General features: G+C 42.3%; 1 protein-coding gene across 3 annotated transcripts in view; it reads right to left on the bottom strand.

The window, feature by feature from the left end:
- LOC118390085 (glutamate receptor 1-like) overlaps positions 1 to 15,237 on the bottom strand; it is a 124,273-nt gene extending 109,036 nt beyond the window's left edge. For all 3 annotated transcript variants that reach the window (XM_052529374.1, XM_052529375.1, XM_035780285.2), the window contains exons 1-2: positions 14,804 to 15,237; positions 14,471 to 14,605 (exon numbers count right to left, since the gene is read on the bottom strand). In XM_052529374.1, the coding sequence (XP_052385334.1) occupies positions 14,471 to 14,605; positions 14,804 to 14,888 (220 nt within the window). In that variant the 5' untranslated portion in view covers positions 14,889 to 15,237. The remainder of the gene's footprint in view (positions 1 to 14,470; positions 14,606 to 14,803) is intronic.
- Between the last annotated feature and the right edge of the window lie 1,757 nt (positions 15,238 to 16,994).

The raw sequence follows: 16,994 nt of genomic DNA, 5'->3' as shown, positions 1-16,994 counted from the left end.
AGTGCAGTGATAGAACACCGACAGTGACATGTCTGTATAGCAGTTCATCCAGTGCAGTGATAGAACACCAACAGTGACATGTCTGTTTAGCAGAACATCCAGTGCAGTGATAGAACACCTACAGTGACATGTCTGTTTAGCAGTTCATCCAGTGCAGTGATAAAACACCTAGAGTTACATGTCTGTTTAGCAGTTCATCCAGTGAAAGAACACCGATAGTGACATATCTGTATAGCAGAACATCCAGTGCAGTGATAGAACACCTACAGTGACATGCCTGTTTAGCAGTTCATCCAGTGCAGTGATAGAACACCTACAGTGACATGTCTGTTTAGCAGTTCATCCAGTGCAGTGATAGAACACCTACAGTGACATGTCTGTATAGCAGTTCTTCCAGTGATAGAACCCCGATAATGACATATCTGTAAAGCAGAACATCCAGTGCAGTGATAAAATATCTAGAGTGACATGTCTGTTTAGCAGTTCATCCAGTGCAGTGATAAAACACCTACAGTGACATGTCTGTTTAGCAGTTCATCCAGTGCAGTGATAGAACACCTACAGTGACATGTCTATATAGCAGAACATCCACTGCAGTGATAGAACACCTACAGTGACATGTCTGGTTAGCAGTTCATCCAGTGCAGTGATAGAACACCGATAGTGACATATCTGTATAGCAGAATATCCAGTGCAGTGATAAAACATCTAGAGTGACACGTTTGTTTCGCAGTTCATCCAGTGATAGAACACCAACAGTGACATGTCTGTTTAGCAGTTCATCCAGTGATAGAACACCTACAGTGACATGTCTCTTTAGCAGTTCATCCAGTGATAGAACACCGATAGTGACATATCTGTATAGCAGAACATCCAGTGCAGTGATAGAACACCAACAGTGACATGTCTGTTTAGCAGAACATCCAGTGCAGTGATAAAACACCTACAGTGACATGTCTGTATAGCAGTTAATCCAGTGATAGAACACCAATAGTGACATATCTGTATAGCAGAACATCCAGTGCAGTGATAAAACACCTACAGTGACATGTCTGTATCGCAGTTCATCCAGTGATAGAACACCTACAGTGACATGTCTGTTTAGCAGTTCATCCAGTGATAGAACACCTACAGTGACATGGCTGTTTAGCAGTTCATCCAGTGCAGTGATAGAACACCTACAGTGACATGTCTGTTTAGCAGAACATCCAGTGCAGTGATAGAACACCTACAGTAACATGTCTGTATAGCAGTTCATCCAGTGCAATGATAGAACACCAACAGTGACATGTCTGTATAGTAGTTCATCCAGTGATAAAACACCAACAGTGACATGTCTGTATAGCAGAACATCCACTGCAGTGATAGAACACCGATAGTGACATATCTGTATAGCAGAACACTCAGTGGAGTGATAAAACATCTAGAGTGACACGTTTGTTTCGCAGTTCATCCAGTGATGGAACACCTACAGTGACATGTCTCTTTAGCAGTTCATCCAGTGATATAACACCTACAGTGACATGTCTGTATAGCAGTTCATCCAGTGCAGTGATAAAACACCAAGAGTGACATGTCTGTTTAGCAGTTCATCCAGTGCAGTGGTAAAAAAACTACAGTGACATGTCTGTTTAGCAGTTCATCCAGTGCAGTGATAGAACACCTACAGTGACATGTCTGTATAGCAGTTCATCCAGTGATAGAACACCAATAGTGACATATCTGTATATCTGTATAGCATTATAGCACTATTATTCGACCATGCTGGTCATTTATGAACATTTGAACATCTTGGCCATGTTCTGTTATAATCTCCACCCGGCACAGCCAGAAGAGGACTGGCCACCCCACATATGCTCTCTCTAATTCTCTCTTTCTTTCTCTCTCGGAGGACCTGAGCCCTAGGACCGTGCCCCAGGACTACCTGACATGATGACTCTTTGCTGTCCCCGGTCCACCTGACTGTGCTGCTGCTCCAGTTTCAACTGTTCTGCCTTGTTATTATTCGACCATGCTGGTCATTTATGAACATTTGAACATCTTGGCCATGATCTGTTATAATCTCCACCCGGCACAGCCAGAAGAGGACTGGCCACCCCACATAGCCTGGTTCCTCTCTAGGTTTCTTCCTGGGTTTTGGCCTTTCTTGGGAGTTTTTCCTAGCCACCGTGCTTCTACACCTGCATTGTTTGCTGTTTGGGGTTTTAGGCTGGGTTTCTGTACAGCACTTTGAGATATCAGCTGATATAAGAAGGGCTATATAAATACATTTGATTTGATTTGATAGCAGAACATCCAGTGCAGTGATAAAACATCTAGAGTGACATGTCTGTTTAGCAGTTCATCCAGTGATAGAACACCAATAGTGACATATCTGTATAGCAGAACATCCAGTGCAGTGATAAAACACCTACAGTGACATGTCTGTATAGCAGTTCATCCAGTGCAGTGATAGAACACCAACAGTGACATGTCTGTTTAGCAGTTCATCCAGTGATAGAACACCTACAGTGACATGTCTGTTTAGCAGTTCATCCAGTGATAAAACACCTACAGTAACATGTCTGTTTAGCAGAACATCCACTGCAGTGATAGAACACCGATAGTGACATATCTGTATAGCAGAACATTCAGTGGAGTGATAAAACATCTAGAGTGACATGTCTGTTTTGCAGTTAATCCAGTGATAGAACACCTACAGTGACATATCTGTATAGCAGTTCATCCAGTGCAGTGATAGAACACCAAGAGTGACATGTCTGTTTAGCAGAACATCCAGTGCAGTGATAGAACACCTACAGTGACATGTCTGTTTAGCAGTTCATCCAGTAAAATAACACCAACAGTGACATGTCTGTATAGCAGAACATTCAGTGGAGTGATAAAACATCTAGAGTGACATGTCTGTTTAGCAGTTCATCCAGTGCAGTGATAGAACACCGACAGTGACATATCTGTATAGCAGTTCATCCAGTGCAGTGATAGAACACCAAGAGTGACATGTCTGTTTAGCAGAACATCCAGTGCAGTGATAGAACACCTACAGTGACATGTCTGTTTAGCAGTTCATCCAGTGGTAGAACACCAACAGTGACATGTCTGTATAGCAGTTCATCCAGTGCAGTGATAGAACACCAAGAGTGACATGTCTGTTTAGCAGTTAATCCAGTGGTAGAACACCTACAGTGATGTCTGTTTAGCAGTTCATCCAGTGATATAACACCTACAGTGGCATGTCTGTATAGCAGTTCATCCAGTGCAGTGATAAAACACCAAGAGTGACATGTCTGTTTAGCAGTTCATCCGGTGATAGAACACCAACAGTGACATGTCTGTTTAGCAGTTCATCCAGTGATAGAACACCAATAGTGACATATCTGTATAGCAGAACATCCAGTGCAGTGATAAAACACCTATAGTGACATGTCTGTATAGCAGTTCATCCAGTGCAGTGATAGAACACCAACAGTGACATGTCTGTTTAGCAGTTCATCCAGTGATAGAACACCTTCAGTGACATGTCTGTTTTGCAGTTCATCCAGTGATAGAACACCAACAGTGACATGTCTGTATAGCAGAACATCCAGTGCAGTGATAAAACACCTACAGTGACATGTCTGTTTAGCAGTTCATCCAGTGATAGAACACCTACAGTAACATGTCTGTATAGCAGTTCATCCAGTGCAGTGATAGAACACCAACAGTGACATGTCTGTAAAGCAGAAAATCCAGTGATAGAACACCGATAGTGACATATCTGTATAGCAGAACATCCAGTGCAGTGATAGAACACCAACAGTGACATGTCTGTTTAGCAGAACATCCAGTGCAGTGATAAAACACCTACAGTGACATGTCTGTATAGCAGTTAATCCAGTGATAGAACACCAATAGTGACATATCTGTATAGCAGAACATCCAGTGCAGTGATAAAACACCTACAGTGACATGTCTGTATCACAGTTCATCCAGTGATAGAACACCTACAGTGACATGTCTGTTTAGCAGTTCATCCAGTGATAGAACACCAACAGTGACATGTCTGTTTAGCAGTGCATCCAGTGATAGAACACCTACAGTGACATGTCTGTTTAGCAGTTCATCCAGTGATAGAACACCTACAGTGACATGTCTGTTTTGCAGTTCATCCAGTGATAGAACACCTACAGTGACATGTCTGTTTAGCAGTTCATCCAGTGATAGAACACCAGCTGATGCACACATTAAGAGTGCATGCCCAGATTCTCATTAAAACCACAGTCAGTTGTTTCTTAGGAAACGTCTTCATTCAATGAGAATTATCTTCCAGTACAATGTGTAATTCCACTAAAAATACTCCAGCACTGATAAACCATATTCCATTCTACATTATCCATCTTTATCTGTTTGTGCCTTTGAATCGATTGATAATTCTAGACACCATTGATTACTGAACTACAGTAATGCATTCAATCATTGAAACAGGTTTCTCAACCTTCTCTGGCAAAAGGGAAACCAGTCTTTTGAATAAACAGTCAAATGTGACACCCTTAAAAACAGAAATGAGGGAGCAAACTGGGTGATTGCAGAAGGGTAAGATGGCATTACATTAACATCAAATTGGCTTGGGGGAATGTCGGGTTTGTCAAGAAAGAGAATCATGTCTCTGTTGAACTGCTGTGCTACTCTCTCCCTCACCTCCCTCTATTTCTCTCTCTCTCTCTCTCTCTCCCTCCCTCCCGCCATTTCTCTCTCTCTCTCTCTCTCTCTCTCTCTCTCTCTCTCTCCTCTCTCTCTCTCTCTCTCTCTCTCCCTCCCTCCTGCCATTTCTCTTTCTCCCTCCCTCTATTTCTCTCTCTCCCTTCATTTCTCTCTCTCTCTCCCTTCCTCTCCCTCCCTCCATCCCTCTATTTCTCTCTCTCCTCCATCCCTCTCTCCCTCGCCCTCAATTTCTCCCTCCCTCCCTCCCTCCCCCTCCCTCCCTCCCTCCCTCCCTCCCTCCCTCCCTCCCTCCCTCCCTCCCTCCCTCCCTCCCTCCCTCCCTCCCTCTCCCCCTCCCTTTCTCTCCCTCTCCCTCTCTCTCTCTCTCTCTGTATGAGAGTGAGACAAGCAGCACTTGGTTTAACTGGACTAGAATACACTGTAACTATCAGCAGTTATTTAGTGTTAGCCCCAACACTGCCCTCTAAAGGCCTGATGTCAGGATACATAGCATGACATGGCTTCAACCAAAGAGCCAAGTCTAGGTCCAAGAGGCTTCTAAACAGCTTCTACCCCCAAGTCATCAGCTTTTACCCCCAAGTCATAAGACTCCTGATCACCTAATCAAATGGCAACCCAGACTTTTTGCATTGCCCCCCTCTTTCCACCTCTGCCACTCTCTGTTGTTACTCCTCTCTACATGTAAATCTTACCTCAACTAACTGGTGCCCCCCGCATATTGACTCTATACCGGTACCCCCCTGTATATAGACTCGTTATTGTTATTTTACTGCTGCTCAGGTGGGACCATTCTAGCCAATGAGAGGGCAGATACACATGTGAACAACAGCTCCATTATAGCATCTGTGACAGCATGGCCAGTGGCTATCCTCATTTTAAAGTAGTACATTTTCTTCTTCTTCATTGGCTGATTGCTCCCAACTTATAACAATCCCCACCCAGTTGACTACTTTTAAATGGTGGAAGCCCTCATTGGCAATGTCCATGCTAAAATGGATTATATCCATGATGAGTCTTCTATCTATCTCTATGACAACAGCCAATATAAAGTTTTTATTTCAAAGTTGCCGAAATGCTACGTGTGTCCACTTAAATCAGTGCATTCGAAACAACCAAACCATTACAAAACTTATTTTTCGACCAAATAAGCCTCATGTAGAAAATTAGCAATTCCATTTCGACACTCTCTCATTGACCTCCATTTCGACACTCTCTCATTGACCTCCATTTCGACACTCTCTCATTGACCTCCATTTCGACACTCTCTCATTGACCTCCATTTCGACACTCTCTCATTGACCTCCATTTCGACACTCTCTCATTGACCTCCATTTCGACACTCTCTCATTGACCTCCATTTCGACACTCTCTCATTGACCTCCATTTCGACACTCTCTCATTGACCTCCATTTCGACACTCTCTCATTGACCTCCATTTCGACACTCTCTCATTGACCTCCATTTCGACACTCTCTCATTGACCTCCATTTCGACACTCTCTCATTGACCTCCATGCAAAAATGACTCACTTTATGGGCCTTTTTTTTTGTGAACAGATTTTTGGGTGGAGTAAAACCTCTTGCTTCGTCTCTCGCGTCACCTCTTCCTCTCTGCTTCAACCTCCTTATGGGAGGTGGCTAGATGTGTCTGCACTGGAACCATGAAGGGTACATGGAAATGTTTCAGTCTTTAAGGATTATCGGTACCGACTTGTAGCTATGTGGGACACCTCAGGTCATTTGTGGCACAAGAAACTGTCCATTGTCCACTAACTGAATTTGCCATGTGTCTCGGCGCTCTCTACCAGGTGAGTGATGCTGTGCTGCCTGGGAGAAGCAGGAAGCTGTGTCTGCATTTTCTGAGACCCTGGATGTAGACGGCTGTGACTGTGTGTGTGTGACGCATGCAGACACATTAGCCTGAATAACCTCATATACATGAATCCTTCAACTTGGTAGACGTCCAATGGTGTCTCTGAGTCCTCGGTAGCCTAGTTAATGGTCCTAATATATTCATTGGGTGTTGTTATTGTTCTACTATATACGGTTATTATTGTAACTGTTAATATGGCTTGTCGTTCCTCCCACTCACCCTGGGCAACTCAATTAGTTGTTTTAAATGATGATGGTTGCTATATTATAGTAGCATAGCCATCTGTCTAAAGTAAATATGACAATATCTTACTGATGACCAAAAAAAAGGGGTTCTTGTGAATGATTTGCTTACTTTAGAAATATAATTGTATTGCCAAGCCACTTTAGTGTTCTTAAGACAAAATCATCATTGGCCCCCATTGAGAATGCCTGGGGCTGCACAGTCACAATGCCTGGGGCTGCACAGTCACAATGCCTGGGGCAGCACAGTCACAATGCCTGGGGCTGCACAGTCACAATGCCTGGGGCTGCACAGTCACAATGCCTGGGGCTGCACAGTCACAATGCCTGGGGCTGCACAGTCACAATGCCTGGGGCAGCACAGTCACAATGCCTGGGGCAGCATAGTCACAATGCCTGGGGCAGCACAGTCACAATGCCTGGGGCAGCACAGTCACAATGCCTGGGGCTGCACAGTCACAATGCCTGGGGCTGCACAGTCACAATGCCTGGGGCAGCACAGTCACAATGCCTGGGGCTGCACAGTCACAATGCCTGGGGCAGCACAGTCACAATGCCTGGGGCAGCACAGTCACAATGCCTGGGGCAGCACAGTCATAATGCCTGGGGCAGCATAGTCACAATGCCTGGGGCAGCACAGTCACAATGCCTGGGGCAGCATAGTCACAATGCCTGGGGCAGCATAGTCACAATGCCTGGGGCAGCACAGTCACAATGCCTGGGGCAGCACGGTCATAATGCCTGGGGCAGCATAGTCACAATGCCTGAGGCAGCACAGTCACAATGCCTGGGGCAGCACAGTCACAATGCCTGGGGCAGCACAGTCACAATGCCTGGGGCAGCATAGTCACAATGCCTGGGGCAGCACAGTCACAATGCCTGGGGCAGCACAGTCACAATGCCTGGGGCAGCACAGTCACAATGCCTGGGGCAGCACAGTCACAATGCCAGTGGCAGCACAGTCACAATGCCTGGGGCAGCACAGTCACAATGCCTGGGGCAGCACAGTCACAATGCCAGTGGCAGCACAGTCACAATGCCTGGGGCAGCACAGTCACAATGCCAGTGGCAGCACAGTCACAATGCCAGTGGCAGCACAGTCACAATACCTGGGGCAGCACAGTCACAATGCCTGGGGCAGCACAGTCACAATGCCAGTGGCAGCACAGTCACAATGCCCGTGGCAGCACAGTCAGAATGCCCGTGGCAGCACAGTCACAATGTCCGTGGTAGCACAGTCAGAATGCCCGTGGCAGCACAGTCACAATGTCTGTGGCAGCACAGTCAAAATGCCCGTGGCAGCACAGTCACAATGTCCGTGGTAGCACAGTCACAATGGGAGTCAGTCGTGCTGATAACGTCTATATCAATGGAGTGACGAGTCTGTGAAACCCATGAATAGGTTTCCCCCCTGTCTGATACAGCCAAGGAAGTATGATGTTGCTCATGACTATGATCCATTGAGTTGTCTGAAGAAGAAAATTAAAATAAAAAAAACACTGAATTGCTAAGGTAATTTCCAGATTGTCTGCGTCTTTTTTTAAATCAACTGATGAAACGCTGCTATTCCTTCCTAATGCAAATCCTCATGTCATAAGCGGCTCACACTAATGTCTAGAATGAGGAGGCATTGGCAGGAACAACACTGAATCACTGATCTCTTTTAATAAGAGCCCAGGGTGGTCTGGTTGCAAAAAATACCTTAAGTTAATTTCCCCCTGAAAGTTTCCTTAACTCTAAGTAGGTTACACAAAAGTGAATTTCCTAAGAGAGAGAGAGAGAACAGCCAATCAGGATACATTCAAAAACCAAATCAATACTGACTGGTCACTGTGTCTAAAGCAAGTCATAAAACTCATCCAATCATAACATAATATCTCCAGGAGATGAGAGGTGAGGACCCAGGATCAGAATACCAAGTCTTCAACTGCAAGCCGCCTCTTTCACCTGTCCACAGAAAAATGTCCGTACCGTTGGGTTTGCTGTCTGTGTGCAATTTTAATGTTTGCTCCCTCATTCCATCTTCCACTTTCTCATTGCAAGGTTACAATTATTGGAAGCTTGCGGGAACACAGGGAGTGCCTGAAATGAGTTTATTCTATGTTACTCAATTGAGACACATAGGAAATGTAGTCAATTTGATATGTCAAGTTTTTCAGATAATCTTCATATTGGCATAATTATGGTTCCCTAAATGTGCTATTTCACATAATCTCCACAGAATGACGCTGATACAGCTCAACTCTCCCTGTTGATTCACACGTTTCATGACTGCTATGATCAATCAAATAATATCTCTCCGTCGTGTTTTTTTTGGGGCGCCTAAAATACCCGTTATTGCCCAACTCGGATGCGTTTCGGAAAGCGCTAACTTATAGACGACATGAAAGTCAAAAAAGTAACTGCATGACGCCAACAGATGGTGCCTTAAAATGTTCTTATCTTTTAGAAAACTGCAGATTCGTGGAAATGAGTGCCAAGGCAGGATCCTTTCAAATGAGTGCCAAGGCAGGATCCTTTCAAATGAGTGCCAAGGCAGGATCCTTTCAAATGAGTGCCAAGGCAGGATCCTTTCAAATGAGTGCCAAGGCAGGATCCTTTCAAATGAGTGCCAAGGCAGGATCCTTTCAAATGAGTGCCAAGGCAGGATCCTTTCAAATGAGTGCCAAGGCAGGATCCTTTCAAATGCCAAGGCAGGATCCTTTCAAATGAGTGCCAAGGCAGGATCCTTTCAAATGAGTGCCAAGGCAGGATCCTTTCAAATGAGTGCCAAGGCAGGATCCTTTCAAATGAGTGCCTAGACAGGATCCTTTCAAATGAGTGCCTAGACAGGATCCTTTCAAATGAGTGCCTAGACAGGATCCTTTCAAATGAGTGCCTAGACAGGATCCTTTCAAATGAGTGCCTAGACAGAATCCTTTCAAATGAGTGCCTAGACAGGATCCTTTCAAATGAGTGCCTAGACAGGATCCTTTCAAATGAGTGCCTAGACAGGATCCTTTCAAATTAGTGCCAAGGCAGGATCCTTTCAAATGAGTGCCTAGACAGGATCCTTTCAAATGAGTGCCTAGACAGGATCCTTTCAAATGAGTGCCTAGACAGGATCCTTTCAAATGAGTGCCTAGACAGGATCCTTTCAAATGAGTGCCTAGACAGAATCCTTTCAAATGAGTGCCTAGACAGGATCCTTTCAAATGATTGCCTAGACAGAATCCTTTCAAATGAGTGCCTAGACGGGATCCTTTCAAATGAGTGCCTAGACAGGATCCTTTCAAATGAGTGCCTAGACGGGATCCTTTCAAATTAGTGCCTAGACAGGATCCTTTCAAATGAGTGCCTAGACAGAATCCTTTCAAATGAGTGCCTAGACGGGATCCTTTCAAATGAGTGCCAAGACGGGATCCTTTCAAATGAGTGCCTAGACGGGATCCTTTCAAATGAGTGCCTAAACAGCATCCTTTCAAATGAGTGCCTAGACAGGATCCTTTCAAATGAGTGCCTAGACAGGATCCTTTCAAATGAGTGCCTAGACAGGATCCTTTCCTACTGTACATCCAAAATCATTATGACAGAATGTTAGAGAAGAGGTTACTGACACTATCGTTGACATTTAGTAAAGAAACAGGTGTTAATGCAATGGAGACAGCATTTGAACACCTCGAACACTAACTGTCATCAAAGTGAAAACACGATTCAGTGCAATTACAAAGCACTGTAGTCAGTTAGTCAATTACAAAGCACTGTAGTCAGTTAGTCAATTACAAAGCACTGTAGTCAGTTAGTCAATTACAAAGCACTGTAGTCAGTTAGTCAATTACAAAGCACTGCAGTCAGTTAGTCAATTACAAAGCACTGCAGTCAGTTAGTCAATTACAAAGCACTGTAGTCAGTTAGTCAATTACAAAGCACTGTAGTCAGTTAGTCAATTACAAAGCACTGTAGTCAGTTAGTCAATTACAAAGCACTGTAGTCAGTTAGTCAATTACAAAGCACTGTAGTCAGTTAGTCAATTACAAAGCACTGTAGTCAGTTAGTCAATTACAAAGCACTGTAGTCAGTTAGTCAATTACAAAGCACTGCAGTCAGTTAGTTAATTACAAAGCACTGTAGTCAGTTAGTCAATTACAAAGCACTGCAGTCAGTTAGTCAATTATAAGCACTGCAGTCAGTTAGTCAATTACAAAGCACTGTAGTCAGTTAGTCAATTACAAAGCACTGTAGTCAGTTAGTCAATTACAAAGCACTGTAGTCAGTTAGTCAATTACAAAGCACTGTAGTCAGTTAGTCAATTACAAAGCACTGTAGTCAGTTAGTTAATTACAAAGCACTGTAGTCAGTTAGTTAATTACAAAGCACTGTAGTCAGTTAGTCAATTACAAAGCACTGTAGTCAGTTAGTCAATTACAAAGCACTGTAGTCAGTTAGTTAATTACAAAGCACTGTAGTCAGTTAGTTAATTACAAAGCACTGTAGTCAGTTAGTTAATTACAAAGCACTGTAGTCAGTTAGTCAATTACAAAGCACTGCAGTCAGTTAGTCAATTATAAGCACTGCAGTCAGTTAGTCAATTACAAAGCACTGTAGTCAGTTAGTCAATTACAAAGCACTGTAGTCAGTTAGTCAATTACAAAGCACTGTAGTCAGTTAGTCAATTACAAAGCACTGTAGTCAGTTAGTCAATTACAAAGCACTGTAGTCAGTTAGTTAATTACAAAGCACTGTAGTCAGTTAGTTAATTACAAAGCACTGTAGTCAGTTAGTCAATTACAAAGCACTGTAGTCAGTTAGTTAATTACAAAGCACTGTAGTCAGTTAGTTAATTACAAAGCACTGTAGTCAGTTAGTCAATTACAAAGCACTGTAGTCAGTTAGTCAATTACAAAGCACTGTAGTCAGTTAGTTAATTACAAAGCACTGTAGTCAGTTAGTTAATTACAAAGCACTGTAGTCAGTTAGTCAATTACAAAGCACTGTAGTCAGTTAGTCAATTACAAAGCACTGTAGTCAGTTAGTCAATTACAAAGCACTGTAGTCAGTTAGTTAATTACAAAGCACTGTAGTCAGTTAGTCAATTACAAAGCACTGTAGTCAGTTAGTCAATTATAAGCACTGTAGTCAGTTAGTCAATTATAAGCACTGTAGTCAGTTAGTCAATTACAAAGCACTGTAGTCAGTTAGTTAATTACAAAGCACTGTAGTCAGTTAGTCAATTACAAAGCACTGTAGTCAGTTAGTTAATTACAAAGCACTGTAGTCAGTTAGTCAATTACAAAGCACTGTAGTCAGTTAGTTAATTACAAAGCACTGTAGTCAGTTAGTAAATTACAAAGCACTGTAGTCAGTTAGTCAATTATAAAGCACTGTAGTCAGTTAGTCAATTACAAAGCACTGTAGTCAGTTAGTCAATTACAAAGCACTGCAGTCAGTTAGTCAATTATAAGCACTGCAGTCAGTTAGTCAATTACAAAGCACTGTAGTCAGTTAGTCAATTACAAAGCACTGCAGTCAGTTAGTCAATTACAAAGCACTGCAGTCAGTTAGTCAATTACAAAGCACTGTAGTCAGTTAGTCAATTACAAAGCACTGTAGTCAGTTAGTCAATTACAAAGCACTGTAGTCAGTTAGTCAATTACAAAGCACTGTAGTCAGTTAGTCAATTACAAAGCACTGCAGTCAGTTAGTCAATTACAAAGCACTGTAGTCAGTTAGTCAATTACAAAGCACTGTAGTCAGTTAGTCAATTACAAAGCACTGTAGTCAGTTAGTCAATTACAAAGCACTGTAGTCAGTCAATTACAAAGCACTGCAGTCAGTTAGTCAATTACAAAGCACTGTAGTCAGTTAGTCAATTACAAAGCACTGCAGTCAGTTAGTCAATTACAAAGCACTGTAGTCAGTTAGTCAATTACAAAGCACTGTAGTCAGTTAGTTAATTACAAAGCACTGTAGTCAGTTAGTAAATTACAAAGCACTGTAGTCAGTTAGTCAATTATAAAGCACTGTAGTCAGTTAGTCAATTACAAAGCACTGTAGTCAGTTAGTCAATTACAAAGCACTGCAGTCAGTTAGTCAATTATAAAGCACTGCAGTCAGTTAGTCAATTACAAAGCACTGTAGTCAGTTAGTCAATTACAAAGCACTGCAGTCAGTTAGTCAATTACAAATCACTGCAGTCAGTTAGTCAATTACAAAGCACTGTAGTCAGTTAGTCAATTACAAAGCACTGTAGTCAGTTAGTCAATTACAAAGAACAAACCATTCAGTAAACCCTAAATCTCAACTAAATCTTGTCATGAATATTGTGTAAATTGAGGAAGTTGAGGAGACTAAACTGCTTGGAGTACGCCTGGATTGGGGCGGCAGGTAGCCTAGTGGTTAGAGTGTTGGGTTGAGTAACCAAAAGGTTGCTAGATCAAATCCTCCGAGCTGACAAGGTAAAAGTCTCTCGTTCTGCCCCTGAACAAGGCAGATAACACACTGTTCCCAGGCCGTCATTGTAAATACAAATTTGTTTTTAACTGACTTGCCTAGTTAAGTAAACTGACATGGTCTAAACGTATTGATGCAACAGTAGCTAAGATGGGGAGAGTGATGTTCTGCTTTCTTGACATCTCTATCACCAAAACAAGTCCTACCAGACCTAGTTCTGTTGCACGTGGACTACTGACCAGTTATATGGTCAAGTGCCACAGAGGGACTTTGGCAAATTACAGTTGTCCCAGAAAAGAGCAGCACGGCTAGCCCTTAAGTGTACACAGAGAGCTAACATTGATGACATGCATGTCTTTTATCTCCTGGCTCAAAGTAGAGGAGAGATTGACTGCATCACTACTTGTCTTTGTGAGAGGTATTGGCATGTTGAAAAACATAGAGCTGTCTAGCACACAGCTCAGACACCCATGCAGACCCCCACGACACATGCCACAAGGGGTCTCTTCACAATCCCCAAGTCCAGAACAGACTCTGGAAAACGCACAGTACTACACAGAGCCATGACTACAAACTCTATTTCACATCAATTAACTCATGAAAGCAGTAAAATCTGATTTTAAAAAATAAATAAAAAAACATATTAAACTACACCTTATGGAACAACAAGGACTATGAAGAGACACAAACGCATACGCACGCTAGCACACACACTCTACACACATGTACATTGTAATATTGTTGTGTGGTGGTATTATACATGTTGCATTGTAGATATGTAGTGGTGTAATAATGTTATATGATGTACTGTACTCTTTTATTTTGGGTTTTACGTGTGATGTAAGTGCCTCAATGTGTTTGGACCCCAGGAAGAGTAGCTGATAGGGATCCCTAATAAATACACGTTTAAAAAATGACAGATGCCATATCTTAATTTGAGCCAGTTTCACACAACAGGAATACAATCCTGCAGCAACAGTTAATGTGAATTGTTATGTAGATTATAATTAATGGACATTTTTCCATAGGGGTTTGGGCAAATCAAGTCTGAAATTTGAAATTGGAAATGATTATGCAAAAGGATTCTAACTTTGTTTAACCTGGAAAACAGTACACGTTTGCGTTTCCTACTATGCAGGAAAATTCCTGCAACAACAGGATGATCAAATTAAGATATGGCATCTGTACATGTGCTGTTCATTAAGGGAGATAAAGGCTAAACTCACATGCATATGTCATAGCAAAGCTGCTTGCTGTGTCGACCATGTCCACTTGTGGTACCAGTTTGGGGATATCCTGGTGATGAGAGAGTGCAAACCGAAAAACCTCATATTCGTGGGAGCCGTTTGGGAACAATCCCCCTGTGTGCAAGACAAAGGCCATCATTGAAAAGGGTTCACATCAACTGTCATCAAACAACGAATATTTTTAACGTAGCCTATTACAAAATAAGACGAATGGGGACTGTCTTGCAACTTTGGAATTACGCAGCAGTTTAGATGTCAAACCGACAGGACGCAGTAGTGATATAATAAGCATTCCGCGTTGATAATACTCACCTATATTTATATTACTTGGGAAACTTGAACCAGCGCAAAACCCAACACAAAAACTAACAAAGACCAAGGTAAGTCGTCGCTGCATATTTCCTTTTGCATTGGCGACGAAAAAAGAAACAAATGCCAAATAAAGGTCTGCTTCTGTTGCCCACAAGCCACTCACAATGCATTCATAGTTGTAGTAGACTAACTGAATTCGCAGAGCTTGAGTCACAACCGCTCTCTCCCTAGCCTGGCGCACTCTCTCTCGCTGTCTGCCGTGCGCGCAGAGCTAAAGATAATGACGGTGTCAATACACAAGCAGACCGAGCCCTACCTACTTTAGATATAAACTGCGGAGCTTCGATTATGTCAGCATTAAATGCGAGCTCATGATGGTTTTCTGAACATTCTGTCACCGTATCGTATGAGAATTACGCTCAGATAAATCGTTACAGAACTGGGAATGCCCAAATTCCTTGCCCAGACTGTTAATAAACCAGTAGTGGAGTTGCCAAGACGTTCATGGCATAATGATTGTGCAAGCAGCTCATTACCGGTCTATGATTGGTCGCAAATGGCAACCTAAATCGACCAGTTAATTAAATTTTATGTAGACAAGTATAATGCAAATAATGACACATATAGTTAACTAGTTAATTACATCGTATGTACACAAGTATAGTGAAAATAATGACACATATAGTTAACTATTTTATAACACATACATATGTTATTATTAGGTTACAGAACACAAATGTATAGCCGAAAGGCTGTTTTGCGACGGACATCAAGGTGTAGACCGACAGTAAGATAATAAATACGGAGTATTTTAACATGCGGTATTTTACAGTCATACATCTCTTGAAAGATACAGTATTTAGGCCTGCCCCTCACAGCTGCTCTGTCACATAATAACATATATACGGCACAGCGTTTAAATTCTGCCTATACATCAGAAATCAGACAACAAGAATGCGGCTTTGTCTTAATATGCAGCAGACCCGAGATCAACTCTTTGCGCGCGCTCTAATCCGGGACATCGGAAATGAATGAACGCTTTAACAGACGACGTGTTGGCCTGATAATAGCCTCATTACTACCTCGTTTGGCCCTACCCCTGTTCTCGTGTCTGGAGTCTTATGACTTTGGATCAGGAGAGAGACACGGACACAGAAGTGATTTTTAGAGACTGCTCTTTTTGGACAGCAGAATATTTATTGGCGCTATAGGTTTTTGCAAATGGGAGAAACATTTCCTGGGCTACTGGCTTTGTGATAGGCCTATTTGCATAACAAATACTAACACCAATCTCTTACATATTTTATCCACAGTGCTGAGTGTATACTGTCACCATGCTAGCAGTAAAACAACATTTTAAAACAACGTTGACACGTGCATCGACGGCACAATTCTATAGCAACCCCACAGCACGAGCTCATAAATAGACCGAATGTTAAATCCCGAACTTCCTGATTTTCAACAGTTGAAAACCAGACAATGAATAAAGGATGAATGCATTGTGCATTCACTGCATTTATTAAATGCAGAATGACATAACGCATTTACAAACCTGAGGAATGTAAACACTGTTGGAATCAATCTCGCTAGCTGTGGGCCAATTATTTTCTCTAGACCTCAGACATGACTGGAGAAGCCCTGTTCGTTGTGTTTACATCCATGGCATGTTGTTTTGTGATATTCCTAACACATTATGCAAGATGCAGTGTCAAACACATTTTCTCACCTTGAATTCTAGATTCAGATTTGATGCATATTGTGAATCATGAGTCATCAGTAGATAGGTGACAGTAATAGAGAATTAAGATGGCATTTTCACCACAACAATGAATCACACAATTTCACAACCAGAAGAGTCAGCCATTGTTACATTCAAAATGCGTAGAAGAAGATACATATTTCTGCAAGATGAACATCTCAGTTTATTTGTTAGAACACAAACAATATAGTATTTGGTAAAGAAGGAATATGTTTTCACTTGTGGATGTGTTTAGAGAGAATATGTGTACATGTTACTTCCACAGGAATGTCACCATGGTACGGGACAGTATAGAATGAGTGATGAGATGAGTAGGAGGAGGAAGGTGTAACAGTAGGTATCACCTGTCACTTCCACAGGAATGTCACCATGGTACGGGACAGTATAGAATGAGTGATGAGATGAGTAGGAGGAGGAAGGTGTAACAGTAGG

The sequence above is a fragment of the Oncorhynchus keta genome, chromosome 11, assembly GCF_023373465.1.
Source record: "Oncorhynchus keta strain PuntledgeMale-10-30-2019 chromosome 11, Oket_V2, whole genome shotgun sequence".
NCBI classification, from domain to species: Eukaryota; Metazoa; Chordata; class Actinopteri; order Salmoniformes; family Salmonidae; genus Oncorhynchus; species Oncorhynchus keta.
This window is presented reverse-complemented; position numbering and strand designations above follow the sequence as displayed.